Genomic DNA, 13421 nt, shown 5'->3' with positions numbered 1-13421 from the left:
ATGCTTTTTTCCAAGGAATCTAATGCTCTTAGCTTAGCTTTTCCTTGGGGCTGGCCATATTAGAGCAATCTCAAGATTAATCAGCCGAAATTGCGAGGATGATCTTCAGTCAATTATCTTGACTGAAGATAAAAGGCTTCAAATGACCCATCCGTGTTTTTTGTATCGTCTATCTGGATGTTTTGTTGTCCCTTTTGTATCACCTAGTTGTCCGGATATTTTGCGTTCTTGTCCCATTTTGTATTTTATATATATATATATATATATATATATATATATATATATAGCGGCGTACGTACACTTTGTTCTCATATATATATATATATATATATATATATATATATATATGTATGTATGTATATGCTTTGTTGCTTTTTCTTGGGATTAATTATGATTTGTTACTTTTTCATGGGATTAATTTACATTTAGGACATTTTAAGAACTAATATAAATATCTTCATAATATAAAACAGACATCGATTTGTTGTAGAGTTAAATCTTAAATATTCTTTTTTTGAGAAGAAAGTTTTTTTTTCGAAAATAATTCGATCGGGAAGAGTCCATTTGCAAACACACATACACACACACTATACATACATATATATATATCTCACGTGATCACGTGACCGACAAGACGATCGGATGTTACACATCGCTGGTCACAATGCGCTTCGCATTGTTTTAGCCTTCGAATGACGCCACCCCGAAGAAAGAGCGGGAGAAAGAGTGGTGAAAGAGTGGTGAAAGAGTGCAGCAGGGATCACCCCCTTCCCTGCCGGAGCCTCGTGGAGCTTTTTAGGTGTTTTCGCTCAATAAACACTCAACGCCCGGTCTGGGAATCGAAACCGCGATCCTACGACCGCGAGTCCGCTGCCCTAACCACTGGGCCTCCATATATATATATATATATATAATATATATATATATATATATATACACACACACACACACACACTGAGAGGCGGGTGTCAGCTAGGGCGGTGCCCTGAGGCCCATGAGTTTAAGCGGCCCATAAGCCAGTCGAGGAAAAACATACGAGGGTGTACCTTAAATTTAAAAGAAACGAAGAAAACAAATGAAAGAAGCTTGTCAACGAATTCCCGAGGGAGATAAAAGAAAAACGAAAGAAATGAAAGAAAATGAAAGTGTGAGCATCAAGTACGGCAACAGTTGCAAGAACAACTTTAACAGAAACAAAAGGAAGCAATGGTGATGAAAATTCTAAGTGTATATTTATGTACGCACGTACACACATACACGCATGCACACACACACGCATATGCACAAGCGCGCGCACACACACACACATGCACGCGCGCGCGCACATGCACACACATTTACATGCACACACGCGCACACATGCACACACACACACACGCACACACATGCACACGCGCACACACATACATGCACGCACACACACACGCACACGCGCGCACACACACACACATTCACACACACACACATACATACATGCACACAGACATACTCACGCGCGCAAGCGCTCACACAGAGGCGCTGGTGCTTGATGAGATTAAAAAAAGCTGGTCTTCAATGCTAGACATATGACGGTGCAGCTAATATGGCAGGTAAACATCTTGGTTGTCAAGCAGAAATAAAGAACGTTCGGCCTCTGGCCCATTACGTGCACTACGGTGCTCATAATCCTCAACTTATCATAGCTAAGTGCGTTCGACAAGCTTCATTTATCAAAAATGCTCTCAATTACGAGAATGACTTTGGGAAACTGTCGAATACATCAAGGAAATTTAAGCACATGTATTTATTACAACACTAGCAGTATCGCCCGGCGTTGCTCAGGTTTGTAAGGGAAATAACTATAAAGCATTTTTAGAGAGTTATAGCCAAAAGATAGCAAAAAAATGGAAAAAAATGATGGTAAAATTTTTTTTGAGAGTTAAAAAAGGTCGAGTTGCGTCCCCTAGACAGTCTGTGGTTTGTGTTTCTGATTCTCGACGCCATGTCGAATTTATCGATTTTTTTCAGAACTGGGGGAACTTTTCAAAATTTTCGCTGCGTTAGTTTTGAATTATGACATTGGGCTATGTGTGTGTCAAGTTTCATCAGAATCGGTTGAAAGCCGTGGTCAGGGTGAGGGTACAACCAAACAGACACACAGAAACACACAGACAAACTGCCGTTTATATAGAGAGAGATGATGAGGAAAATGAAGTATTGTCACCACGCTCCTTAAAACCTGTGTGCCCTACTCGATGGCCAACACGACTTTCTGCAGTCAAAGCCATTCTTGAAAATTATTCAGATGTCCTCATTTCTTTACAAGAGGCAACAAATGAGTTTGGCACCAACATTGCGTCCAGAGCTAATGGTAGTCTTACGTATCTCTCTACGGGCAAATGCGTTCTTGGATATTCTGTGAAATGCGACCAAAAGTCCGTCGCATGTTTCCAAATGTTGAGCGATTGCTCAGGATACTTTTAATGTTTCCAACAATTTCTTGCGAAGCTGAAAGATCTTTTAGCGCTCTGCAGGGACTCAAAACTTGGCTGCAATCGACCATGACTCAGCAAAGGCTGAATCATACTCTACTATGCCACGTTCATAGAGATGTTTTGAAAAAGATTAGTGGTGAAGAAGTTGCTAAATTATTTACTGACAGCTTGGATGCAAAATATAACACATTTGGAAAGTTCTAGAAGACAATAAATTTTACTTCATATTTTTTTTTATTCAAACGTCTGTTTTATTTTTTGTTTATTTTTCTTTTCAAGCTTTTTTTTAATATTTTTTTTTCTTACTTGTTTCAGTCATTTGACTGCGGCCATGCTGGAGTACCGCCTTTAGTCGCCTTTATTCTTTGTAAGCCCAGTACTTATTCTATCGGTCTCTTTTGCCGAACCACTAAGTGACGGGGACGTAAACACACCAGCATCGGTTGTCAAGCAACACTAGGGGGACAGACACACACACACATATATATATATACATATATACGACAGGCTTCTTTCAGTTTCCGTCTACCAAATCCACTCACAAGGCATTGGTCGGCCCGGTAGTATAACAGAAGACACTTGCCCAAGATGCCACGCAGTGGGACTGAACCCGGAACCATGTGGTTCGTTAGCAAGCTACTTACCACACAGCCACTCCTGCGCCGAACTTCAACTGAGTATTTGAAACACCACTTGACAAATAAATAAATAAATTAAGATAGATATCTTTTACTTGTTTGTGGGAACAAACACAGAAACAGAAACACACACACACACACACATCTTAAATTTGTTTATGGTAACGTTTTGAATATGTAAATAAAGTTCCCGTTCCATTGTGCCGGCCACCGTCTATGATGCTGACTGGTGAGCCAGTTTTTCGGGGTTGCATCAAGTTATACTGATATAATGTAGGATAAATATAATAACAATAATCCTAGGATGGAATTTATAAATATTTACAGCATCGCTACGTGCGTTTCCACAAATCATATGACTTTTAAGATCAGAGTCCGTATTCCTGGAATGGTTACAGTATAGTTCGTAGTGTCCTTGGGCATCCGGTAGAACATCATCATTGATTTATTTCTTCAGACGATATAACAGTGGTTCCTCCACCAATGTTATATCGACTAACCGGATGTCCAAGGATACTACGGAATACGCTGTAATCATCTCAGGAATACGGACTATGATCTTAAGTCATGTGATTTGTAGAAACGCACGTAGCGATGCTGTAAATATTTATAAATTCCATCCCAGGATTATTATTCTTTTTCTTCTTATTATTATACTAGCAGTATCGCCCGGCGATGCTCGGGTTTGTAAGGGAAATAACTATATAAGCATTTTTAGAGAGTTACTTCCCTTATAGATGCCAATTCGGGCTTTCTTAGCCATTTCTGTTTTGGTGTCTTCAAGCCATGAAGTCGTTGTTCTAAAAGAACGCTGGTCTCCTTGACAACGCTTTACGACGTTGATTTCCTTACACTCCCTTCCCCACAGCTTCACGAGGGAGGGAAAAAGGGGGAGAAGCAAACAGGTGCAGGTGTGACCATAGACGCTAACTCCGCCGCCATCGACACACGAAACATTATGCATTAAAATGGAATAAAAAATGATGTTAAATTATTTTTAAAATCGTAGACTCATCGTAGACGCGCGCTAATACTCAGACGGGCTCGATATGAATCACGACTATAAGATACCCGAATTTGGTTAAACTGCACCGCAAAATGTGGGAGTAGTTAGAAATCTAAATCGAAGGAACAGACACTCACACAACTACAGTTTTATATATATAGATATGACGGGCTTTGACACAGTTTCCACTTATATTCACAAGATTCGCTCAGAGTATTCGTCAATCCGGAATTATAGTAGAAGACATTTGTTCTGCAGCGCAGTAAGACTGCGCCTAGATAAATAAATCTCGCCTGATAAGTTTATCTTGCCTGCGCCTAGATAAATAAAGGCAGATAGGCAGGCCTGACAGCCAGATAGACAAATAAATACACATAAACAGACAAATAAATAAATACACAAATAAACATAGGCGCAGGGGTGGCTGTGTGGTAAGTAGCTTGCTAACCAACCACATGGTTCCGGGTTCAGTCCCACTGCGTGGCACCTTGGGCAAGTGTCTTCTGCTATACCCCCGGGCCGACCAATGCCTTGTGAGTGGATTTGGTAAACGTAAAGTGAAAGAAGCCTGTCGTATATATGTATATATATGTATGTATGTGCGTGTTTGTGTGTGTGTTTGTCCCCCTAACATTGCTTGACAACCGATGCTGGTGTGTTTACGTCCCCGTCACTTAGCGGTTCGGCAAAAGAGACGGATAGAATAAGTACTGGGCTTACAAAGAATAAGTCCCGGGGTCGATTTGCTCGACTAAAGGCGGTGCTCCAGCATGGCCGCAGTTAAATGACTGAAATAAGTAAAAGAGTAAAGAGTATACAAATAAATACACAGATAAATATAACCTTAAGCAACACCTGTAGAAGCCAAACCTACGCGGTTACACGCTGTTGGGCTTCTTATATGTCACCGACTAATGAACGATCCGTGGCGTGGTAAAGGTTCTCAAGTACCGTAGGGAAAGACACTTTTGGTCTCCACCCCACTTCAATTAACAGGTACGATAAGCCAAAAGAAATTGTGCACTCCTTTCAAACCCGAGTCCCCCCTCACCTCATCCCATTCTTGCTATCCTGTAATGAATCTCACGGTGTAGCTACCCGGGTATAATCAGCAACTAAATCTCCCTCAAATCACGTTCCCTCAACCTTAGAAAAGGACAAATTAGATAAGTGGTCTGGGCTTCCTTGCACATGATTATAAAATGAGATGGTCGCGACTGGAATGCCTTTCATCATATTTCTTCATGGTTAGAGGCGAAACAAGAACATATCTTTTGATGTAACATTAAATCCTTTAATGGTTTCTTTCACTTGAATGCGGACATGTTGGGATACCACACTCAGGAATTGATCATAGTGACCCAGGGGCGGACTGAGAGTATTAAGGGCCCTCGGGCATAACTGTTTACCGGGCCCCTTAGCATTGATTTAGGGTTTACATTTAGAGTACTGCCCCCCCCCACGCTCCGGTCCCTTGGGCAGTGTCCGATTGACCGACGGCACAGTTCGCCCCTGCAGTAACCCCAGTAATTTCTGTCAGCTACTTATTTTATCGATCTCTACTTGCCAAACTGCTATTTTACAGGAAATAAAAATAAAGGACATAGCATAAATGAAGAAAATTGACCGAGTTGTCAGCGCATCAGAAAAAATGATCTGCTTATTTGTTCTAGCTTTTTGCTGTCCGGGTTCATATCCTGTCGGGATCAACTTTACCTTTCATTCTTTCGAATCGATGAAAAAAAAAAATACAAGAATTGGCAGTACTCTAAGAATAACGGGCTAGATGCCTTACAGTATTTGTTCCTAAACTTTACGTTCCGAGTTCAAATTCAGCTATGGCCTAGTTAGGTCGGCGGACCTAACTCTGTTCGATTTAACACCACCGCCACCACCTAGGGTGCAATTAGCGGAGTTCACTCTGTTGCCAGGTTTCCGCTTTCAGAATATTTTCCTCCTGCTCTCCCACCAGTCACGGATACTCGTGGGTAGTACCTACCCCCCTGACAAAAATTTTTTTTTAAATTTAAGCGTAAATCACACACACACACACACACGACAGGCTTCTCTAGACCAGCTGTCCCCATCCTCTTTTGGGCACCGCTGACCTGTTTCATGCAAGAGAATGTTTCCATGGATTGGGGGATTGTGCGCATAACAAAAACACAAACTGTATAATATATAATTATTACATATTTAATACATAGTAGCTTTCTTACGAACCACACGGTTCCAGGTTCAGTCCCACTGCATGGCACCTTGGGCAAGTGTCTTCTACTATAGCCTCGGGCCGACCAAAGCCTTGTGAGTGGATTTGGTAGACGAAAACAGAAAGAAGCCCATATATATATATATATATATATATATATATATATATATATATATATATATGTATATATATATATGTGTGTGTGTCCTTCCCTCAACATCGCTTGACAACCGATGCTGGTGTGTTTACGTCCCAGTAACTTAGCGGTTCGGCAAAAAGGAACCGATAGAATAAGTACTAGGCTTATAAAGAATTAGTCCTGGGGGTCGATTTGGTCGACTAAAGGCTGTGCTCCAGCATGGCCACAGTCGCATGACAAACAAGTAAAAGAGTAAAGACGAAAACACGCAAACCAACACGCAATACTGGCAACAACAATACGCACAGAAATACCTATTTCTTTACTACCCTCAAGGGGCTAAACATAGAGGGGACAAACAAGGACAAACATAGGTATTAAGTCGATTACATCGACCCCAGTGCATAACTGGTACTTAATTTATCGACCCCGAAATGATGAAAGGTAAAGTCGACCTCGGCGGAATTTGAACTCAGAACGTAGCGGCAGACGAAATACTTATTTCTTTATTACCCACAAGGGGCTAAACACAGAGGGGACAAACAAGGACAGACATAGGTATTAAGTCGATTACATCGACCCCAGTGCGTAACTGGTACTTAATTTATCGACCCCGAAAGGATGAAAGGTAAAGTCGACCTCGGCGGAATTTGAACTCACGACGTAACAGCAGACGAAATACTGCTAAGCATTTCGCCCGACGTGCTAACGTTTCTGCTAGCTCAGAAAAACCGCTACCACCACCAGAGACAATCAAAAGAGACAGTAACCAGAGAAATGATAGGATAGAAAATAATGCAACTGGCATAAATGACATTAACCGACTTCATACTTTATTTTTCCGTCCATGCTCCAAGTCGTACGATACGAGTCGCATTTAATAAAATTTAACTGAACCACAGAAAGAAAATAATTTTACGGTTACGGAAAAGTCTCAACATTCATAACATTTGTTGTAATAATAATTCGAGTGATCATTATAATTAACATTAAAGTAATTTACTAAAAGTTCAGAAGGCAGGTAAATAAAATCGGTTATATTCGATATATAAAGAAAGGAAATTTAAGCGCTTAATAAACTATCTCGATATAATTAACGTTTCGTGCTTGTTAAACCCGATATTGTGTGTGTGTTTATTGATTCCGAGGTGATAGTAAAAACAGTGTGTGGCATGCACTTACATTCGTTCAAAATAATATTGCACACTCTTTATTAGAAGGGCTTTCCGTAATAAAACCCGCGTAAAACGCGTAAAAAAAAAAATAATAATAATAAAAGCGAACGGTAACACATTTGAAATTATAAAAGCCAGCAAAAACGTTAAGAAAGAAAAAAAAAAAAAACAGATTTGCGATATATATGAATAGTTGTAAAAAGACAAAACAGAATTAAGTGTCCTGGCTTACCTGTACAGGCTGTTGTTAGCAGCAGTGATAAGCAGAGGACTGTCGCAAGACATGTCATGCTGGTTAGGAAAGAATTACTAACAGCTAAAGCAGCAGACGTTTTTCCTCCAGGCTTTCCTTGTCTGCGTCTGTATGAATATTTGTGTTTGTTTTTCCTCTTATTTGTTTTCGTCGTAGATAATTTTGAACTTTTCGTTGTCAACCGGAAGCTTTAGAAGGGTGAAACAAAAAGAATATAGAAATTATTAAAGCTTTATCCAGCCGTTTCTCTCACGTTAATTCATGTTTTAAAATGATTCGTCAGATCGAAACTTTTAAACTCACGTGTAACTTGCCTAACCACTAATATAAATTTATATATATATATATATAATATCGCAACCATCAGTAATAGAGCATTTTCAACAGTTGCAGCAACTCGTAACAATTATACTACTACTAGTATTGCTAATACAGCTATTACTACTAAAAAGGAAATCATTAGCATAAGCAAATCAGTAAAAGTGGAGAATTTATTCAATCAAATTTGTTGACCGCAAAGTTCCGTTTACGCACATTTTTTACCCCACCTCTGTCAAAACGAGTGGGTACAGAAAATCTAATGAATTAACCATACCTACCTTCAATTAAGAAAAACAATACCACGTAACAATGTACTATTAAACCTTCGTGGTTTTATATTTATATCAATATATTTTTTATATAAAATGAAGGCTGTGATCTGGCAGAAACATTAGCACGCCCGGCCAAAATGCTTAGCGACTTTCCGTCCGTCTTTGCGTTCTGACTACAAATTCCGCCAGGGTCGACTTCACCTTTCATCTTCTCAGGGTCGAAAATATATGTACCCGTTGTAGACTAGGATTGATGTAATCGACTAACTTCCCTCCCCAAAAATTATTGAATTTTTGCGAAAATTTCAATCAAGTTTTAATAATATGGTTGCTGAATGTAGCCGGCTGGCAGAACCCTTAGTGCACCGGACCAAATGCATAGCAGCATTTCATCCGGCCCTTTACGTTTTGAGTTTAAACCCTACCGTGGTCAACTGTGCCTTTCATCAGCATTTAGGTCGATGTAATCGATTTATTCCCTCTCCTAAAATTACTGTCCTTAGGCCAAAAATTGAGACAATTAAAGCGGTGAGCTGGCACAATCATTAGTGCACATCGGACGAAATGCTTAGCAGCATTGCTTCCAGATCTTTACGCTTTTGGGTTCAAATCCTGCCGAGGTCGACTTTGCCCTTCATCCTGCCGAAGTCTGGGTTCGGTGTAATTCTCAAGCTCCATATCTTCTCAATATTCCTGGCCTTGCAAGGCGGCGAGCAGGCAGAATCGTTAGCACGCCGGACGAAATGCTTAGCGGAATTTCGTCTGTCTTTATGTTCTGAGTTCAAATTCCACCGAGGTCGACTTCACCTTTCATCCTTTCGGGGTCGATAAATTAGGTACCAGTTGCGTAGTGAGGTCGATCTAATCGACTGGCCCCACTCCCAAAAAATTTCGGGCCTTGTGCCTAGAGTAGAAAATAATATTCCTGGCCTTGTACCAAAATTAGAAAGAATAAGGTGGTTGATAAATTGACAGAGTCGTTAGACTGTCAAATAGATAACCTTCCGGCAATGGTTTTGGTTACTTGCTCTCTGAGTTCGAATATCACCGAATTGAATTGTCTTTCATCCGGTCTGGGTCAATAATTAAAGATCCAACAAAGTATTGGTGGCGATTCTCCATTATCTCCTTTTGGGAGAAATTGGCTGTGGTGAGACATGGAAAGAAATGGACTCTACCAGGCCCTAAAATATCCAAGATGCGCTTTATGTCACTACAGCGCCCCTACGACTCCGCCCGGAATTGAGGACTCAAGGCAAATGGGTTGAAAATAGACACAAGGTCATTAGTTTTGACGGGAGAAGTTTAAACGACCCCAAAAGAATGAAAGAAAAAGCTGACCTCAGTGGGATTTGAACTCAGAACGTTAAAAAAAAAAAAAGCTAATTGTTTCGTCTGAAGTTCTAACGATTCTGCCAGCTTCCCGCCTTCACTGCTAAACAAGTTTTTTTTTTAAATTTTAGTGCAAGGCCTGCAATTTTGAGAGGAGGGGGCAGTCGATTACAATGATCCCTGCGCTCAACTGGTACTTATTTTATCGAATCCGAAATGATGAAAGGCAAAGTCGATCTCGGCGGCATTTGCAATCAGAACGCAAAGAGCCGGAAGAAATGCTACCAAGTATTTTGTTCGGCGCTGTTAATGATTCTTCCAGTTCAACACCTTAGTGACCAGACAAATGAAAAAACAATCCTTTCTACTATAGGCACAAAGTCTGGATTTTTGGCTGAGGAGCGACTAGTCGACTACATCGTTACCTGTGCTCAACTAGTACTTATTTTATCGACCCCGAAAAGATGAAAGTAAAAAGGCAAGGTCGTGATTTGAACTCAGAACATAAAAAGCCGGAAAAAATGCCATTAAGTATTTTGTTCGGCATGGTAACGATTCTGTCAACTCACCGCCTTAGTAATCAAACAAATGACAAAATATTATAAGGTATATAAAGCGCACTTATTTTACGAAGTGGTAAGTAGCTTGCTTATGAACCACATGGTTCCGGGTTCAGTCCCACTGCGGGCAAGTGTCTTCTACTATAGCCTCGGGCCGACCAAAGCCTTGTGAGTGGATTTGGCAGTCGGAAACTGGAAGAAGCCCGTCATATATATGTATATATATAATATATATATATATATATATATATATATATTTATAAAACTGAAATGCGAAAAGTTTGTTTGTTTGACTCGACCGCTTGGCCCGCTTTCAATGCCACTACAAAATGCGTTCTAATCCCGCCGATGTCAACTTTACCCTTCATCCTTTCGCGCTCGATAAAATAAAGTACAAGTTGGAGTACTGGGGAAGGTGGTATCAACTAATCCCCTTCTCAAAATTACTAGCATTGTACAGAAATTAGAAACCCTAATGAGGTGGGGTGGCAGAATCGTTAGAGTATCGAACAAAATGCATTACGATACTTCTACTTAGTTCAAATCCTGTCGAAATCGATATTACATTAAATCCTTTCGGGGTCGATGAAAAAGTCATTATTAGGGGTGGTTGTAAAACGACTGGTACCCTCCCAAAAAAATTTCGCGCCTTGTGCCTAGAGTAGAAAAGTAAATTCTGAGTCTTGAGCAGAGTAGGATGGGTGTTTCGCATATGGAATATTACCAGCTGTTCATATTCCTCTACCCGTCGGACAGCGCAGCTAGAGGAACGTGAATAGTTACCTTCCAGGATATATTAGGCAGAGGGGTAAAAACAAGGAAAGAAAAAAATTCCTTGTTTTTACCCCTCTGCAAAGGAATTTTATTTAATTCTTTCGCAGGAAGGGTTAGTGTGACGAGTCGTGTTCTGTCCTTACCTTCGAAACACGCATGGAGTCGAACTAGGGACAGCTGATGAAGGGGAATATTCCTTGTATTGTTTGTCTTGTACTCTGTTTTTTTGTTGTTAAAAAAAGTCCGTTTCCATGTTTGTTTTTACGTTTTCGTTTCTCGTAGAGTTCTACGTCTACTTGTGGTGTCCTGTACTCACATATATATATTTATATATGCATGTATATATACATGTAGATGTAGGTACGTACATATATGTATGTATGTATGCATATATTTTATTCATTAATTTATATATATATATAAAGTTAATCCAAACATGAAAACACAAAGAGAAAACACAACAACGCGAGGACGTGGAACAAATATAGTATTATTGGACGCTCAGGAAGGAAGGGAAGAAGGAGGGTTTTACATTTCGAGCGGAGCTCTTCGTCAGAAACATAGGAAAAGGAAAGATCCAGAGAAGGGAAGACGGAGGAAAAAAAATCGCCAACGGGACACACGCGGTCACATTACACACACACACACATATATATATATATATATATATATATATATATATATATATATATATATATATATATATATATATATATACATACGTACAAATATATAAAAACACTACGTTCATTACTATATTAGGAGATAACGAGAAGCAGAACCTTCGGTGCAAGCACTAGTCTTCTTTTAGGAACAAGTCTACATTTAGTCACTCACTAACACACAATTCTCAGCTGCGGTTCAAAAGCTATGTTACGTGCAGCCGTCTCACAGCCTGGAAAACCACTTTGGCCGTCGGACTACACTAGGTGAGAGTAGATGATGGATCTCAAATCCTCAGTGATTTACGACTTGTCTATCCTAGCTTGCAAAAACTCTTACTTAGATTCAATTCAAATGCAAGTCATGACACCCATCACAGGCGTCAACATAGGCGTCAACACAGGCGTCAACATAGACAAACAAAATAACCTTTAGCATTCTACAGAGAGTTGGTGGTGGGCATGAGTGGTGATGTTGTGGGCAAGACTTTGGGCTCAATAAATATATAATCAGTAATTCTTTTCCGTATACGTATTCGTTCAGTGTATGAACATTACCGACTTGTGGAGTTACTGAACAACTGTAAGACGCTCCAACCGCCTTGTGTGTGTGTGTTGGTAAGGAAGTTTTATTTCTGTTTGATTATTAAGAGGCGAAAGAAGAAAACTTAGTGAACGTGACTGGGAGAATTAACGATAAGGTTCTTCCTCTCTGATCAAGCCTTCATCAAATATTTCAAGTACCATCTGAACAGAAGAAAGGTGAAGGCAGAGTGATAAGTGATGATGTTGAGCTATGCATAACCGAACGGGCTCACTAACTATAGACAAGTGGCTGTAAGCTAGAGACCACAACTGGTAAAGATTACTTGCCATTGGTTGTCAAAGTAATCTAGGATTATTACACTTTGAGTAAACACCCTTTTACCTTGAGCTGGAAAAATATTAAGTTTGTTGTTGGACATTTTCGCTTTATTTTATATTAAATTTACTTGTTTAACAGCATTTCTTCGTCTGACGAAAACGCCCCGAAGAATTATAGATGGGTTTTTGGCAATTTTGTAAACACGAACATGAGTTTAAAAACGAGCAAGTTTGACAAAAAAGTAAAAACACATAACACTATAAACAAGGGAAAACTCGGATATTTGCACTGTACATAAAATATGACGGAATTTCACCTCTGGCAAAAACAAAGATGGAAACAAACACGGTAAATCTTTACTAGTGTTGCAGCTAAAAAATAATTCTAAGGGTTCAGTTCCACTGCGTGGTACCTTGGGCAAGTGTCTTCTACTATAGCCTTGGGCCGACCAAAGCCTTGTGAGTGGATTTGGTAGATGGAAACTGAAAGAAGCCCGTCGTATATATGTATGTATGTATGTATATATATATATCTGTGTTTGTCCCCCCCCCCTCCCCAATATCGCTTGCCAACCGATGGTGGTGTGTTTACGTCCCCGTAACTTAGCAGTTCGGCAACAGAGAGCGATAGAATAAGTACTAGGCTTACAAAGAATAAGTCCTGGGGTCGATTTGCTCGACTAAAGGCGGTGCTCCAGCATGGCCACAGTCAAATGACTGAAACAAGTAAAAGAGTAAGAGT

The 13421-nt window shown here is 40.0% G+C and overlaps 1 protein-coding gene across 2 annotated transcripts in view; it reads right to left on the bottom strand.

The window, feature by feature from the left end:
- LOC115213405 (dual oxidase-like) overlaps positions 1-8311 on the bottom strand; it is an 81296-nt gene extending 72985 nt beyond the window's left edge. For both annotated transcript variants that reach the window (XM_036504102.1, XM_029782356.2), the window contains exon 1: positions 7874-8311. In XM_036504102.1, the coding sequence (XP_036359995.1) occupies positions 7874-7931 (58 nt within the window). In that variant the 5' untranslated portion in view covers positions 7932-8311. The remainder of the gene's footprint in view (positions 1-7873) is intronic.
- Between the last annotated feature and the right edge of the window lie 5110 nt (positions 8312-13421).

Source organism: Octopus sinensis, linkage group LG6 (genome assembly GCF_006345805.1).
Source record: "Octopus sinensis linkage group LG6, ASM634580v1, whole genome shotgun sequence".
Lineage (NCBI taxonomy): Eukaryota > Metazoa > Mollusca > Cephalopoda > Octopoda > Octopodidae > Octopus > Octopus sinensis.
Note: the sequence above shows the minus strand (reverse complement) of the source record. Positions and strands in the feature narration are given on the sequence as shown.